The sequence below is a fragment of the Bufo bufo genome, chromosome 1 (assembly GCF_905171765.1).
Source record: "Bufo bufo chromosome 1, aBufBuf1.1, whole genome shotgun sequence".
Taxonomy (NCBI): Eukaryota; Metazoa; Chordata; class Amphibia; order Anura; family Bufonidae; genus Bufo; species Bufo bufo.
Genome location: NC_053389.1, coordinates 498,398,010 through 498,416,717, shown reverse-complemented (window position 1 = coordinate 498,416,717; position 18,708 = coordinate 498,398,010). Strand labels below are relative to the sequence as shown.

General features: G+C 43.1%; 1 protein-coding gene across 1 annotated transcript in view; it reads right to left on the bottom strand.

The window, feature by feature from the left end:
• SLC38A1 (solute carrier family 38 member 1) overlaps positions 1-18,708 on the bottom strand; it is a 136,908-nt gene that overhangs the window by 55,731 nt on the left and 62,469 nt on the right. The window contains exons 5-7 of the mRNA XM_040410588.1: positions 4,183-4,256; positions 3,541-3,633; positions 544-619 (exon numbers count right to left, since the gene is read on the bottom strand). Coding sequence (XP_040266522.1) covers positions 544-619; positions 3,541-3,633; positions 4,183-4,256 — 243 coding nt within the window. The remainder of the gene's footprint in view (positions 1-543; positions 620-3,540; positions 3,634-4,182; positions 4,257-18,708) is intronic.

Below are 18,708 nucleotides of genomic sequence, written 5' to 3'. Positions count from 1 at the left end.
TGAGCTCTTAGTCTACTTTCACACTTGCGTTTTTGCCTGATCAGCAAAAACGCTTCTGTTACTGATAATACAACCGTCTGCATCCGTTATGAACGGATCCGGTTGTATTATCTTTAACATAGCAAGGACGGATCCGTCATGAACACCACTGAAAGTCAATGGGGAACGGATCAGTTTTCTATTGTGTCAGAGAAAACGGATCTGTCCCCATTGACTTGCATTATGGGTCATGCTGCATCCGTTTTGCTCCGCATCCCACGACGAAAAGAAAACCGCAGCTTACTGCAGTTTGCTCTCCGGTAAGGGAACGCAACCAAACAGAACGTAATGCATTTTGGAGCATACCGTTCTGTTCAACAAACGGAGGCGTTTTTCTCCGGTATTGAGATCCTATGACTGATCTCAATACCGGAAAAGAGAAACGCTGGTGTGAAAGTAGCCTTAAACGCACAGCATTTATGGACACGCTCATCCCAACAAATAAACATCAAATTAATTAAACACCACACTAAACAATATATGAAATTCCAATTGTCCACTTACGTATCTTCGATTCCAAACAGGAATTTGATAACATTTGGTAATTCATTTTTTACAATGAACAAATAACTCAGCATTGCTGTAAAACAGGGAAACACAAAAGATTAAACACAATCTGGCATGTTACGGCAATTTTATAAATCCCAATCTGCTATACTGGGAACTGGTGTGGCAAAGTGTTTTAATTAATGTAGTACCGACTGCCATGGGGTACCATCAAGAAGTACGCTAGCAATACAGTGGTGCTAGTAACTTCTTTGAGTTTAAAGCTGACCATGCACGTTAGATGTATATTGCCCGAATAAAGGGGCGGATTGGGAACTTAAAGTGGCCCTGGAAAAAAACCTAAAAGTGGCCCCAAGTTGTAGGCGAGTCTGAACTGATAGAAGCCAGGGCAACACAAGTAGGCGTGGCCAACACAAGCCACAAGCAGACAGGACAACAGAAGTAGGTTGGGGCAGTAAGTAATGCCACAGTACAGCACAAAATACTTCCCCAGCAAAACCAAATACCACCGTGCAGAATAAAGTACTGCCCTATGATCATCAGGATGGTGATACAGTTGAATTCAGGTGGGACGTGCAGCTTCTGGGCAAGTAAAAATTTACCTGGTGCTCCTAGCATTAATTAACGCTGTGAATGTCAGATTGTTATGTACCTGGCCAGCATCTGTGAGGAGGGCTCAGGTGGCCCCCTGGGCATCGGCCCCGCGGGAAATTTCTATGTAGGGTATATGGCCAATCCGTCCCTGGCCCGAATCCAACAATACTGACAGGTTTGGAAGGCCAGCTTGTCTGTATGGGGACCTTGTCTGTACGAGGACCTTATGACTCTCCCTAACATCTGATTTAGGGGAGATATGGACTCAGCTGTTGGATTTCAACATGCTAGATACTTGTACTCTCAGGAGTTACGTCACCAAAGGCGGCAAGTTTCTTCCCTCTCCCTGTTTAGAACACATGGACTCTTGACCCAGCATGCACGTGAAGGGTAGGTGGGGGGTCGAGAGAAACAGCTCTCAGCTGACAGATATCTTGTGTTTTTGGCCAGCATAAGACCATGTAAAATACCCCATTATAAATAGCATGGGGCTTCTTTTCAGACGTACAAGATGACCCAATGCGAATTTTATAGGGGGATCAGGTGTTGTTCCCCTGTTTTAATGTCTATCAGCTTTGAAAATTTGGTCAAACCCATTGCTGGTTGTCTCCTACTTAGATCCAAACTAGTCCTCCAGCTTTATTTGGCCTCACAATTCCTGTGAGAAAAACCAAACAGAAAAAAAGAGAAAAAATGTCTGAATAAAAAAAAAAACAGTAATATATCAAACTAACTTTTGATAAATCAGTCAGTTAATCTACAGGAAATGATTCATGATGGCCTTTTCATAGTTCTGTATCATCACAGCTACAAAATAAAAATGGTAATACTGTAGAGGCATTTTTTCATTAAATAAATTCTTCTGTGCAAATTTTCCAGGAACTATTTCTATGAAATGTGTGTAAAAAGAGTTATATATATATTTTTTTTAATTATATATAAATATATTAAAGGGGTAGTCCAGGAAAATATATTTATGACGTATCCCCAGGATCAGTATCATCAGTAGTGTTGAGCGAAGTTCTCATGTCACGAAGTGCATTTCTTTGTAAATAGTGGGTACAATGACAGGGAGTGGCATCTGACTTTAATATTTAAAGGGAGTCTGTCACCTACTCTCAGCGTTTTAGATCTCTCAGATCACGTTCTAGAACGTTTTCCCCCCATTAAAATAGTACTTCTCTTGTGTCTGTCCCACGTAGAGATCCTGAAAAAAGTACTTTATAAAGGTATGCAAATTAGCTGCTGCAAGTGCCCAGGCCCCTCAGCTATGTGCCCAGATAACCGCTCCCCTTGCAGTCCTCTGGCCTGCCCTCCTCTCCTACTTTATCCTCCTCATCTGGCTTGGAGTTTCTCACGAGCACCGGTCACCACCGGGCCTGTGCATGAGCGGTGGGCAGAGCAGTGCGCATGTGCGGCCCGGTGGTGGCCAGCGCTCGCGAGAAACCCCAAGCCAGATGAGGAGGATGAAGTAGGAGAGGAGGGCGGGCCAGAGGACTGCAAGGGGAGCGATTATCTGGGCACATAGCTGAAGGGCCTGAGCACTAGCGGCCTTAACTCCGCCTCTGGGCGCTTGCAGCAGCTAATTTGCATAAGTACTTTTTTCAGGATCTCTACAGACAGGAGAGAGGTACTATTTTAATGGGGGGAAAACTTTCTATAATGCCAACTGAGCGGTCTAAAATTAAGTCTATAATAATAAAAAAAAAATCATACTTACCTCATGCATTTGATCGCAAAGAGCCCGCTGCCGCCATCTTGATTGAAATTCCAGTGCAAAAACTCCCGTGGCCCGTGATGATGTCCTCACGTCGGCCGGTGTGGAGACGTCATACGTCACCACGCACAGGATTTCAATCAAGATGGAAGCGGGCTCTTCGCCCTCAAATGGATGGTATGATTTGTTAATTATTTTTTTTACCCCATTTCAGGGAAAATTGTTTCGTTACCACGAAGCACGAGAAAATTCGGCTTTGTGGTGGATCAAATTTTCCCTGAAATTCGGATTTGATTTGAACATTAGTCATCAGTATCAGATCTGCGGAGGTGCGACACCCAGGACCCTGCCGATCAGCTGTTAGAGGAGGCCTTGAGCGCTGCAGCCTCTTCCTAGGCCAGTGACATCACTGTACATCAGTCACATGGCCTAGTTGCAGCTCAGCCCTATTTAAGTTAATGTAGCTGAGCTGCAATACCAAGCACTGCCACTATACAGTGTATTGCGCTATCCTTGGAAAGCTGCTGGGAGCCTACATTGCTCCGGTGAGCGCAGCGGCGTCCTGAAACAGCTGATTGGTGGGGGTGCCGGGACTTGGACCTCTGCTGATGTGATAAAGATGACCTATCCTAAAGATAAGTCATAATTATCTTGCGCAAAATAACCCCCTTTAAGGCACTTACCTCCTGTGTTCTGAAGTGTAGTTGATCCAAAGACCAAGAATTTTCCCGGGGTGCCAAATACTTGCTCTCCCAGCTTCTCATACACCATACAGCCTGGTTACATGAATGAATTCTGTTTAGTACTAGTAGACACCATTAGAGCAGGCCACAAAATACACGCTTAAACGTCTTTTTCTTTAGTGTTGGATTTTGTGCAATTTTAGCTTTTACAATTTGGTTGATAATGTTAGATGTGGTTATGAAAGGAAAGTTAGTTTAGGGCAGTAACTACAGGTCTAAGAGCTCCTTCACATCAGGGCTATTTATTTCCGGATTCGGCACATAACTGACAGGAATGGAGCCTAGCAGATCCCATTGACTATAATGGATTTTTCAGGTTTCCGATCAGGAGAATGTTTTAGTTTTTTTTAGCGCAGAAAAAAAGACTTTTCCCTCCACTATTTTTGACAAACTCTATGACGGAGGCCCCAGATGGAGCCTACAATGCCGATGTAAATGTAACCTAACATATTTGAATATTTTGCCATCCATACAAATTATTATAAGTTATTTATGATTTAAATGCTGTTTTTATTTTATCAATGCAATTAGCATGTTACTTTAACTGCACACACACACACAAAAAAAAAATCAATAAATCACCTGTCTCCTGGGAACATTTCAGTAGGAGATTTATAGAGTAGATAGACAACAGAGTCACTGAAATTAGGAGTAGCCTAGAAAGCAGAAGGAAAAAAAAAAAAGATTTAGAGATGAGTCGATCCTAAACGAATCTGTTTTGTGCAGTTTTTTTTTTTTTACAGCTTTTTTATAATGGACATGCCAGCCAATCAGAAATTATAAAACTGAATGAGTCAAGATCACAGTGGCTCAACCAACCTAAAATTATGGTCCAGGTGCACACTCCACCACCCACCCACCGTCGACCGAGTAATTTAGAAATGTATATAAATGGAGGGCACTCTGCTATCTGGTGTTGCACAGATTGATCAAATGCGTATTTATTAACAAATCAAACAATCAAATAAACTAAACAAAAATTGAAAGTAAAAAATATAGCAGATTAAAATAATTACAAATATTTCACATCTATATCATAATTAACTGAACATGTAGGTTAGTTCACAGTCTCACAGTGGCAGCTGGTATGGTGCAAGGGTATGAATCTGCATTAAATCTCTGATGGAATTACTGTCTACATGGATAGTGGCTTTGATGTCATAATAGTGGATAGCACATCACTCTCTTCTATTGATCCACATGTTCAGTTAATTATGATATAGATTTGAAATATTTGTAATTATTTTTATCTGCTACATTTTTTACTTTCAATTTTTATGTTTAGTCTATTTTATTGTTTGATAATAAATATTTGTTTATAAATACGCATTTGATCAATCTGTGCAACACCAGATAGCAGAGTGCCCTCCATTTATTGAAATTATAAAACTCCCTATAAACAATGTTTTTTTTTTTTTGTTTGTTTTTTTACCATTTTAAGGCAGTTTTCAAGCCTTTCAAGACTTTTGCCCCATGCCTTTCCTTATCTATAGGAAAAAAACATCTAAAAAACACATTGTGTAACTAAAAAATGCGACCCCAAAAATGCGTGTAAGAACACATGGGTTTCATGGCAGTTTTATGAGCCAAGAAGAGGGCAAAAAATAGAAGTAGTGTGGCAGCACCCTATGCTGTAGTGTAGTCCTGTTGGTTTTGTCCCCCAGGTAAAACTGATATGTTATGACTAGTACAGGGCCTGAGCATGGGGTGCCTACTATAGGGCCTAAGCATGTGGTGCCTAGTACAGGGCCTGAGCATGTGGTGCCTAGTACAGGGCCTGAGCATGTGGTGCCTAGTACAGGGCCTGAGCATGTGGTGTCTAGTACAGGGCCTGAGCATGTGGTGTCTAGTACAGGGCCTGAGCATGTGGTGCCTAGTACAGGGCCTGAGCATGTGGTGCCTTGTACAGGGCCTGAGCATGTGGTGCCTAGTACAGGGCCTGAGCATGTGGTGCCTAGTACAGGGCCTGAGCATGTGGTGCCTAGTACAGGGCCTGAGCATGTGGTGCTTAGTACATGGCCTGAGCATGTGGTGTCTAGTACAGCGCCTGAGCATGTGGTGCCTAGTACAGCGCCTGAGCATGTGGTGCCTAGTACAGGGCCTGAGCATGTGGTGCCTAGTACAGGGCCTGAGCATGTGGTGCCTAGTACAGGGCCTGAGCATGTGGTGTTTAGTACATGGCCTGAGCATGTGGTGCCTAGTACAGGTCCTGAGCATATGGTGCCTGACTCAGGGTTCAAAGAACTCCAAAGACAGACCTGTTTCATGCATCGCCGCCCAAACCTGTACTAGTAATCAGTGTGTTCTACAGAGAAGGTAATTACTGAGTCCATAGGGACTGTCTCCACTAGTTTTTAGTTATGGCATTCTATTTGTCAGTTGAGAGGCTCAGGATAACCAGTGCTGTAGCTCTTACTGAAAGAGCAGAGTGCTGCTTGGTGTGGGATTATGGGAGGACACAAAACAGGTGGATGGAAATTGTAAAATCATTAACTACACCTTCACCCAAAAAGTCTGTAACGGATAGTGTATCTTATAAAAGGCAGCAAATGAAAATATTAAGAACAGCAACCATGTAAAGTTATCAGTGACCTGAAGGGAAACAACATTAATGGTTAGCCCATCACTAAAAATCAGACATCATATAGTACATGACAATATCTTTCCAAGAAAGCTTTAACCAGAAATGTACATGGATTCAGAGATCTCCCCATTCATTGTTCCAATTGCTCTGGTAGATTTATTTCAAACTGGCGGCTCAGGGCGAAAATCCTTTCTGCTGCAGCTCTTGTCCTATTACAGTTTAGGGGCCGTGTCCTTTCTGCTGCAGCTCTCTCTCTATCATAGCTTAGGGGTTGTGCTCTTTCTGCTGCAGATCTCTTCCTATCACAGCTCAGGAGCATGTCCTTTCTGCTGCAGCTCTCTCCCTATCACAGCTTAGTTGTTGTGCCTTTTTTTGCTGCAGTACTCTCCCTATCATAGCTCAGGGGGCATGTCCTTTCTGCTTTAGCTTTCTCCCTATCACAGCTTAGGCTTGTGTACTTTCTGCTGAAGCTCTGTCACGGGGCGCCGGCGATACGCTCGCTCTCCGCAGTGCCGACGGCGCCCTGCCTTTGTGCAGGAGCGAGGACGCATGCAGCGTCCTCGTCTCCTAGGTGATAGGGGGCGCGACGGACCCGGCCGCGCACGTCTCCTCAGCGCGGCCGGCATCCTCGGTTCCCATTAGCAACCAGGATAAGCCTGAGCACCGAGCAGGGCACTCGGTGCTCAGCCCTATGCAGCAGGGTGAGTCATGTGACGCTGGCCACGTCACATGACCCCTGCTAGTCAGTATTTAAACAGGCAGCCTGCTGGCCACAGGTTGCCTGTTATTTAGGTTCCACCGGCGATTTTGTCTTTCCTGGCGTACTTACCTTCTGCTGAATTCCTGACGATCCTCTGCCTGCTCCTTGTGTACTTTGCTGCTCTACAGGTATTCTGACCCCGGCTTCCTCCTGACGATCCTCTGCTGACTCCTTTGGTACTTCATGACTCTCCTGGTATTTATGACCCCGGCTTCTTCTGACAATTCTCTGCTTGCTCCATTTGTACTTCGTTGCTCTCCTGGTATTGACTCGGTCCGTTCACGTTCTGTTGTTTGTCTGTCTGTCATCCCTGCACTTAGTCCAAGCTAGGGATTGCCGTCCAGTTGTCCCCTGTCATTAGGACTTGCGAGGCAAGTAGGCAGGGCCAGGGGTGAGGGTGGAGCGCAGTGGTCACTTTCCTCCCCCTGTGTGTGTGTACGCGACCGTTACAAGCTCTCTCCCTAACACAGTTTAGGGATTGTGTCCTTTCTGCTGCAGCTCTCTGCCTGTAACTGTCACTGCTTCTAACAGTAGATATGGCTGTTACCTGGTACCAGTTTAAAAATGGACCTGAGCATGTGCATTCACCTCAGAGATATTACTGAGATGTAGAGAGAAATAAGGAAAAGAACAAACAGCAGTTGGGGCTCTACAGACAGATTTCAATGAATAACTCAGTGGCTATACAAAATTTGTTAATTACATGCAATTACAAAAGTATTCAGATCCAGGTGATGGTTTTAAAAATTTTGAATATGCTTCATAAGACAACTCCTTTAACATAATACTGTATAGAGAAGTGTGTGGTCTAATAGGAAACTATTTAAAGGAAACACAAACTTGTGAAACTGACAGTTTTTTTTTTGTTCTGGTAACTCGTGTGGTTTGTGAGTCAATTATGAATAACTACTAAATACCATAGTACCAGGTTTGGGCGGGAAACCAATCTCATGTAATAAGGTTAATGTATCTGACAGCTCTCATGATGCGAGTTTTACTTGTATTCCACTGAGCTATGTGGGAGCATCTTTTTTTACAACTTTGCATTGCGCTGGTCCTCTGTTATTCCACTGGGAAATGTATGAATACATTGACCACTGAATGTTACCTCTCTCTTGTCATTGAGTTGTGTCCCTACACCCTAAGCACCGACAGACCGATTGTCAAAAAGTATAGACACATATCTCACTAGAAAAGCAATTGCGAACACCCAGTTGACAATTTAACTATACATTTCCAGGAGGAATAACAGAGGAAGGACACAATGCAGCGTTCTATGAAAAGAGGCCCCAGAATGTTTAATACAAGTATTTATTACAACAGACACGTCAGGGGAGTCTACAGATCTTCTTTAAATGTATCTACTTTGTATAGATAATTTTTTTTTAAATTGTAAACTTTTGCAGATTTTGGTATTTATATCTATTTTAATTTGTGCATATTACATATACTTACCATTCACCATTCATGGTACTGGTTTTCTTTTACTGCTAGGTGGTATGATTTTATATCAATTCTGGTATCATAATGACATTCATAGATTCATGTACATATCTCAGATTTGAGAAAACTATACTGTCTATATTTGGAGCTTCTCATCTGTTTAGACTTATTCTTTAGCACCAGGAACCTTTGGTACTACTGGGCATTTACATAGCTCACAAGGAATTCCATATTGAAGCTTTTTGATGAGAGCTAGGAAACAACTCATTTTACTAAATCAATTTCTGGCCACTTGTGATCCTCATTTCTTTCTACATTATATGATAAGCAGCCTTGTGATCACATATACTGTATGGAGAGGTCATTGCCTCCTGCCTTCATCTATACAGTCATTGATTTGACTATTGCAGCAGCTACACATACAGTAGGTAAACAGGAAATGATATCTCTGGATGAAGAAACCTCGAATAATAGTTAAATAAGCCTAAAAAGGTTAAGACTAGTGTTGATCGAGCATGCTCTGCCGAACACAAATTTTTCTCAAGCATCGCGATGCTTAGCACATCCAATAAACGTGCGCGGAGGTACTGCAACTCACTGTAATGCTGTAGCCATGTTGTCTACTGGCATTACAGTGATTGGCTGGCCGGAACACGTCATCGGGTGCTATATAGCACCCGATGACACGTGTTCGGCTCAGTCTTAGTCAGGGAGAGCTGTGCTGAAGAAGGGACAGATAGTATAGGGAGTGAAATAGTAATATTTTAGTAAAAACATTTGTTAGAGACTCAAAAGTCCTTTTAAGGACTATTGTTGTATCTGGCAGCAATATAATTTATAATTATTAGCGCAACCTGCGCTAAATTGCGGGCAATTGTTAGAGACCCAAAAGTCATTTTAAGGACTATAGTTGTATCTGGCTGCAATATATATTATTAGCACAACCTGCGCTAAATTGCAGGCAATTGTTAGTGCCGCTTCTGATAGTGACACAACCTCTGCTACATCTTTTAATTTACATTTGCGCAACCTAAATATCTGTGACATTCAGCGCCATTGTTTGACCACTGGCGACAGTGACATTACCAGCGCTACATCTCCTGCATAACGTTTGCGAATCCTAAATATCAGTGACATTAATTCAGTGTCATTTTTTATTAGCCGCTGGTGACAGCAACATTACTTGCGCTATACCTCCTGTATAACGTTTGCTCATCCTAAATATCAGTGACATTAATTCAGTGTAATATTTTATTAGCCGGTGGTGACAGCGACATTTCTTGCGCTATACCTCCTGTATAACGTTTGCGCATCCTAAATATCAGTGACATTAATTCAGTGTAATTTTTTATTAGCCGCTGGTGACAGCGACATTACTTGCGCTATACCTCCTGTATAAAGTTTGTGCATCCTAAATATCAGTGACATTCATTCAGTGTAATTTTTTATTAGCCGCTGGTGACAGCGACATTACTTGCGCTATACCTCCTGTATACGTTTGCGCATCCTAAATATCAGTGACATTAATTCAGTGTAATTTTTTATTAGCCGCTGGTGACAGCGACATTACTTGCGCTATACCTCCTGTATAACGTTTGCACATCCTAAATATCAGTGACATTCTGTTGTGCTTTTTCATTGGTACAAAACATTTATATTCAAATATTCTAGTTATAGTGGATATCGATTGCCTATAAGAAGCCATGTTGGATTATATGTACCATCTTATATGAATCTTCATGTATAGTAAAATATTAGTTCATGGTGAGGTTACTGTGTATAAAGGTAACTGCTCATTAGTATATTCTGTTCATGAATGTACCAGTCTGAGAAGAGGCCTCCTTGTCTCCTTATAAATTTATGGCTAAGATAAGGGTAAGCTCTAGAAGCAGCTGGTACTAATTACCTAAACAGTTAGGTATTTATTAATGAAACAGAATATCTATGTATTCATATAATCAACCTTAGTTTTGTATAAGAAAATTAATAGGATATCTGTGTTGTTTCATATTGTTAGATGTTATGAAGGACTTTATATACTGTATATATTACTCGATAGGAGAATATTTATTTCTAAAACATTGTAAAGAGTGTCTGCAAAGATGTGGTGTTTTTGTAACTGACAATTAATCACCTGCTGGTATAGAAAAGGTACAGATATCTCTGGGAGAAGACAAGGCCCATTCATATAATTACGGGTCCATAGATCAACAGTGTGAGAAACATTCAGAGAGACGCCTAGAGGTCTGTCTCTAAATGGGAAAAATGTCAGAATTAATCCCTATAGCTTTGATTTAAACTTCAGGTGTCAAATGTATAGAATGCCAGCTAAAGTCAGACTTACATAGTTAACCGTTTATAGGATGATGCAAATAGCTTATACAACAGTGCCACCTATGTATGAGTAGGTGACATTGCAACAGTAGCAAAAGTGCATTCTGGGTGATGTTATGATGTCACATTCCTTATCAAAGTACACGCCTATCCGACAATGATTGAAAAGTTCCAAACTAGGAAGTTGTGTCCAACTGATAAGTTTGTGATCATAAACCACACACACATGAAGGAAAGAATGCCATAAAAAAAAGAACAAGGAGGAAACAAGCAACCAGGAAAAAATAAAACCAAAGAGCTAGACACCAACAGAGGTTAGAAGACAGGCTTAGACACACAAAGACAAGTTGAGCTCTTTAGAGGGGTCTATCAAGATGAAAGCCATGGAGAGATACACTATGATGGACCACCCAGCTTTCCTGGGATCAGAAGTGAGATTCCTACTGGGACTTGGTAAGAGACACAAAGAATTATATTTCATTTTAATAAGACTAATTGGATAATGTGGGTGAAATTATACCATCTAGATTGGCAAATAAATAAATAAATTAATTGATCATCTTCATATTGAGTCTTAGGATATTGTGAGGCTTCATTCTACCTGCAGAAGAATCAAGACTCATAATTTATCAAAGCATTAAATGATTGCTTATATACACTCACCTAAAGAATTATTAGGAACACCTGTTCTATTTCTCATTAATGCAATTATCTAGTCAACCAATCACATGGCAGTTGCTTCAATGCATTTAGGGGGTGGTCCTGGTCAAGACAATCTCCTGAACTCCAAACTGAATGTCAGAATGGGAAAGAAAAGTGATTTAAGCAATTTTGAGCGTGGCATGGTTGTTGGTGCCAGACGGGCCGGTCTGAGTATTTCACGATCTGCTCAGTTACTGGGATTTTCACGCACAACCATTTCTAGGGTTTACAAAGAATGGTCTCAAAAGGCAAAAACATCCAGTATGCGGCAGTCCTGTGGGCAAAAATGCCTTGTGGATGCTAGAGGTCAGAGGAGAATGGGCCGACTGATTCAAGCTGATAGAAGAGCGACGTTGACTGAAATAACCACTCGTTACAACCGAGGTATGCAGCAAAGCATTTGTGAAGCCACAACACGCACAACCTTGAGGCGGATGGGCTACAACAGCAGAAGACCCCACCGGGTACCACTCATCTCCACTACAAATAGGAAAAAGAGGCTACAATTTGCACGAGCTCACCAAAATTGGACTGTTGAAGACTGGAAAAATGGTGCCTGGTCTGATGAGTCTCGATTTCTGTTGAGACATTCAAATGGTAGAGTCCGAATTTGGCCTAAACAGAATGAGAACATGTATCCATCCTCTGATGGCTACTTCCAGCAGGATAATGCACCATGTCACAAAGCTCGAATCATTTCAAATTGGTTTCTTGAACATGACAATGAGTTCACTGTACTAAAATGGCCCCCACAATCACCAGATCTCAACCCAATAGAGCATCTTTGGGATGTGGTGGAACGGGAGCTTCGTGCCCTGGATGTGCATCCCTCAAATCTCCATCAACTGCAAGATGCTATCCTATCAATATGGGCCAACATTTCTAAAGAATGCTATCAGCACCTTGTTGAATCAATGCCACGTAGAATTAAGGCAGTTCTGAAGGCAAAAGGGGGTCCAACACCGTATTAGTATGGTGTTCCTAATAATTCTTTAGGTGAGTGTATATTGATAGTAATATTCTTCGCCAAGCTAAGTGATGGATTCCCACAGGAAAGACTTGTTCCAAGTTCTTCCCATTTAAGATATAATAATAGCTTTGATCATAGATCCCTGTTGTTTGTCTTAATAGTCTTACCAAAGTCATATGTGTGAAAATAGTCCAGGATGGGGTGGAAGGATACAGTTATCTCTTCTAAGTTATATCCTTGAATGGATTTGCCCATTCTTGAAGTCATGTGATGTGTAGTTGTTTAGAAGGGGGCGGAATGTATTTAGCATTCCATATTGATGTCTAGAATTCGAATGCCCATCCTGATATCATGAGGTTTCCTCTGAACAGAAGTGATGTATATAACTTATGTTCCTATTTTGATATCCTAACCTAATAATAGCTTTGTTAGAATGTGACAAGTTATTTCCACTCACATGTATTGTTAAGCTTGTAATGCGTTATATCAACGCTGAATATATTCATTTGCATGTATCATTGTGTTTATTTACTTGTTTATGTTTATTACCTTGTAACCAATAAATCAGCATATTTTTATAATACCTGTGTATTATTGTATAATGTAAAACTACACCTTTAGCATTAACGTCATCTCACGTCAAAAGAACTTATTATCTTAGGAAATTGTCGGACTCAGATGTGAATTGTATCGATTAGGTTGTCTACAATTCACCAGGTCATGATTTCAAGAAGGAAGGAAGTGGCTGTGCTTCTGATGGTGCATGCAGAGGCTGTGGCCCTGGGCGCGGTGAAACTGTGCCTGCTGCCAAAGCACAAGAAACACACTCATCCACGATACCTATCTTCATGTCCTAGTTTGCAGGGCGGCGGAAGACACCACTCTCGAAGTCAGACCAGTGCGACCGGGTGGTCGGTTGGATTGCAGCAGATAATGCTTCCAGTCGGTTAAGCACCACCCTGTCTTCTACCAAGTCCAGTCTCAGTAGCCAAGAGTCTGGTCAACAGAATCCTCACCCTGATCCTCCTTCCTCCCACCATGGAGAGTCTTGGCAAATAAGTGATCGCACACTCGGATATTCCGAGGAGCTCTTTTCATCGCCATTCTTTGATTTGGGCCTGCTTGAAGAGGGACCTGAGGAGATATTGTGCCCTGATTTCTAAACTCTTGATCGTCCACAGTCACAAGAAGATGACGGCGGGGAACGGCAATTAGTGTTTCACGAGGTGGATGATGATGATGAGAGACAGTTGCCAATAAGTCAACCGCAATTAGTGTCTCAAGAGGTTCATTATGAGGATGAGACACAGTTGTCAATAACTGAGGTTGTTGTTAGGTCAACAAGTCAGGAGGATAACCAGAGTGAGGAAGTGGAAGAGGAGGTGGTGGACGATGTAGTCACTGACCCAACATGGGAAGGTGGCAAGCCGAGCGAGGACAGCAGTACAGAGGGGGAGGGATCCGCAGCACTGAAACAGGCTGGAAGAGGCAATGGGGTGGCAAAAGGGAGAAGGCGGGCCATACCAAACAGGTCCACAACTGTTCCCCGGAGCACTCCCTTGTGGCAATCTCCCTTGCCAAGGGGTAGGTGTTCCGCAGTCTATCGCTTTTTTGAGGAAAGTGCGGACAATAAAAGAATTGTCATTTGCAACCTGTGCCGTACCAAAATGTGCAGGATCGTAAACACTAGCAACCTCACCACCACCAGCATGATCTGCCACATGGCATAAAAGCACCTTAATAGGTGGGCTGAACGCTTGAGTCCACAATCAGTGTCTGCGGGTCACACCACTACCTCCTCTTCCCCTATGTTACATGCTGGCCAATCCCCTGTCCAAGACGCAGGCCCGGATGCCTCCCGCCATGCACCTGGACCTTCGCAAGCACCATCAGCTAGCACATCCACTTCTGTGTCCCAGCACAGTGTACAGATGTCTATACCCCAGGCCTTTGAATGAAAGTGCAAATACACAGCCACCCACCCACAGGCCATAGCACTAAATGCGCACCTTTCCAAATTGATGGCCCTGGAAATGTTGCCATTTAGGCTTGTGGACACTGAGGCTTTCCACAGCCTGATGGCGGTGGCCGCCCCGCGTTACTCTGTCCCCAGCCGCCAATATTTTTCATGGTGTGCTGTCCCAGCCTTATACCAGCATGTGTCCCGTAACATCACCCGTGCCCTGACCAATGCAGTTATTGGAAAGGTCCACTTAATGACTGACACATGGACAAGTGCTTTTGGCCAGGGATGCTACATTTCCCTGAAGGCACACTAGGTGAACGTTGTGGAGGCCGGGAGCGAGTCGTACCCTGGGATGGCACAGGTGCTACCGATGCCAAGGATTGCGGGTCCTACTTCCATAAGGGTTTCCGCCACCACCTATGTTAGTGGCTGCAACCCCCCCTTCTCCTCCTCCGCCTTATCCTCCACTTCCACCTCTGAATTATCATCTTGCAGCACCAGTCAGGCATCAGTCAGTAGCTGGAAGCAGTGTAGTACTACAGTGGGGAAACGGCAACAGCCCTGCTTAAACTGATCTGCTTAGGTGACAAACAGCACACCGCCGCAGACCTGTGGCAGGCTATAAGGGACCAGACTGACCTGTGGCTCTCGCCACTCAACCTAGAACCAGGCATGGTTGTGTCTGATAATGGCCGTAACTTGGTGGTGGCTTTGGAGCTCGGCAAGCTCACATACATACCATGCCTAGCCCACGTGGTCAACCTAGTGGTTCAGCGGTTTCTCAAAACCTACCCCAATTTGCCTGAGCTACTGGTGAAGGTGTGCCACGTGTGTGCCCATTTCCAAAAGTCATTGACAGCTTCTGCCGGTCTGGCAATGCTGCAGCAGCGCTTGCAATTGCCAGCTCACCGACTGTTGTGCTACGTGAGCACGCGCTGGAACTCGACGTTCCACATGTTGGCCAGGCTTTGTGAGCAGCAGAGGGCAGTAGTGGAATACCAGCTGCAAGATGGTCGTCGCCTTTCCAGTCATCTTCAGCTCTTCACAAGCGACGAGTGGGCATTGATGTCTGACCTCTGTGAAGTTTTACGCAACTTTGAGGAATCAACACAGATGGTGAGTGGCGATAACGCTATTATCAGTGTAACCATCCCACTTCTGTGTCTACTCGAACGCACGCTGCTCACAATTAAGGCGGATGCTTTGCATGTGGAAGAGGTGGAAATGGGGGAAGACAGTACACAGGGTGATAGCCAGACCACCCTCCGTTCGTCTTCTCAGCGCAAATTGGATGATGATGATGAGGAGGAGGAGCAGGAGACGGTTGCCTCCGCTACAGAGGGTAGTACCCATGGAAGTTTTCTTCCATCTGTTCAGTGTGAATGGGTGGAAGAGGATGAGGAGATTGAGAATCATCCTCCTGATGAGGACAGCGAAGTCTTGTCTGTTGGGACTCTGGCACACATGGCTGACTTTATGTTAGGCTGCCTTTACCGTAACCCTCACGTTGTATGCATTTAGGCCAACACTGATTACTGGTTGTTCACCCTTCTCAACCCCCAGCTACGAAGAGAACTTCTCATTTCTCAATCCTATGGTGGAGAGGACAAGCAAAATGGTGCAATACCAGAAGGTCATTGTGGAAAAATTTCTCCAAAAATTTCCAGCTGACAACAGTTCGGTGATGTCACCAGCTCTGATGGGTGGGCTTTAGCGCTGCCCTAGCAGTTTTACTGGCTAGGGCAGCGCTAAATCCCACCCATCAGGTCGGTGACATCACCGGGGTTCCTGGCAGCCCTATGGAGAGCCCCGGTACGTCACCAGATCTCCAAAAAATGCCTTTGCCCTGCGCGATTTAGCGCAGGGCAAAGTAGAGCATCGGAGCATGAACTGCTCCGATGCTCAAGTCAGGAGGGCTGCCGGGGTGAAAATGGAGGTATGTCCGGGTTCAGCTCTGAACCCAGACAACTCCTTTAAAGGGGTTGTCCCATCTCAGACAATGGGGGCATACCGCTGAGACCCGCACCTATATCGAGAACGGGGCCCTGCAAGTGAAGAAGGGCACACTGCAGAAATTAATGGGAGCCTGGGCCACGCATGCGCGATACGCTCCTATTCGCTTCTATGGGAGCAGCGCTTGGTGGTGGATGGACCCCGGGAAATCTGTGGCCCCCATTGTCTGAGATGGGAATACCCCTTTAAAGCATACTTCATGTCATCTTCCTTCTACAAACTGACAGTAATTAAAGATATGTTCTCAATGTATATGTAATAAAGATTCACTTTTCTTTATTCATTTAATGTTAAAGTTAACAAAGATTTAAGAAGGCACTTTTGTGTATATGTTTATTTTATTTTACTGCAATTTATTCTGATACATGCATAATCAATTATATTTGAAATGTAGATTATGTGTTCCCACCTCATGTGATATGAAGTAATATTACATGTGAAAAATTTTATTTTCTGTATGTTATATTGAAATTTCTTTGAAAATTCTAATAAAAAATTATTTTGTTCAAACTGACAGTGACGTTAATGAGTTGCATTATTCAAATATGGAAATGGGGCAGGACAGCTTTTTAAAGAGCAATAGTCTATCTTGTCTGTGTTTTTTCCTTTGCAGCTATGTCAGTGGACAAAACGTTACAGTACATGGAGCAGATTACTGTAAGGGGAAGCATTGTGATGTCAAAGACGTCTATCCGGGAAATGCACACTAACAGTCCTGGAATGTTAGTACATAGAACACATGAACATGCTTGTTGTTGTGCAGTAATGATTAAGGTTTCTGCAGAACTATGAACTGTGAAAAAAGAAGCTTACACATTCATTTATACTTTTATCTTTATAGTGTCAGTTGGTGATAATTGGTGAAAAAACTCTTGCAGACATAAATGTGAATTACTAAAATCTAAGGCTAAGTTTACACCATATTTGGTGAATGTGTTCAGCATATGAGTGAAGTGCTTTCAAACATAGTGAATGGCCCTCAATTCATCTAACAGAGGCCAAAAAAGTGTTTGGCCTCCATCGGGGTAGTATTTCACATGGAATATAGTGGCCAAAAGGCATATGCAGTACCCAGTGGAAAGGGGGATCTGCAATAGTTTGATAATGTACTGTTAGGCTGAGTTCACAAGGGCGTGACGGATTTGTTTAGGATGCGTCCCGGGTGTACTGCGGCAAACCCGCGCGAGTAGGTACCCAATTGCAGTCAGTTTTGACTGCGATTGCGTTCCGTTGTTCAGTTTTTATCGCGCGGTGCAATGCGTTTTGCACGCGCATGATAAAAACCTGAATGTGGTACCCAGACCCGAACTTCTTCACTGAACTTCAGGTTTGGGTTCGGTGGTGTGTAGATGTAATTATTTTTCCTTATAACATGGTTATAAGGGAAAATAATAGCATTCTTTAATACAGAATGCTTAGTAGAAGGTCAATTGAGGGTTAAAAAAAATAAAATAATTATCCTGTTCTTTCTTCAGGACCTGTCAAAGGACCTGTGGTGACCTCACTGAGATCATAACATGGTCCAATCACATGGTCCACCACCACGGTAGCTCATGATTAAAGAAGTAAGAAGAGATCGGCAACTACGCGATCAAGAGGAGGAGGTGAGTTAATTTATTTTTATTTTTTAACCCTCAATTGACCTTCTACTAAGCATTCTGTATTAAAGAATGCTATTATTTTCCCTTATAACCATGTTATAAGGGAAAATAATACAGTGAATAGACTGTCATCTTAGCAACCATGCGTGAAAATCGCACCACATCCGCACTTGCTTGCGGATGCTTGCGCTTTTCACTCAGCCTTATTCACTTCTATGGGGCCTGCGTTGCGTGATAAATGCACTTTATAGAGCATGCTGCGATTTTCACGCAATGCATAAGTGATGCGTGAAAATCACCGCTCATGTGCACAGCCCCATAGAAGTGAATGGGTCAGGATTCAGTGCGGGTGCAATGCGTTCACCTCACGCATTGCACCCGCGCGGAAATCTCACCCGTGTGAACTCAGCCTTAAACATAGAAACATAGAAACATAGAATGTGTCGGCAGATAAGAACCATTTGGCCAATCTAGTCTGCCCAATATACTGAATACTATGAATAGCCCTTGGCCCTATCTTATATGAAGGATGTCCTTATGCCTATCCCATGCATGCTTAAACTCCATCACTGTATTTGCAGCTACCACTTCTGCAGGAAGGCTATTCCATGCATCCACTACTCTCTCAGTAAAGTAATACTTCCTGATATTACTTTTAAACCTTTGCCCCTCTAATTTAAAACTATGTCCTCTTGTAGCAGTTTTTCTTCTTTTAAATATTCTCTCCTCTTTTAC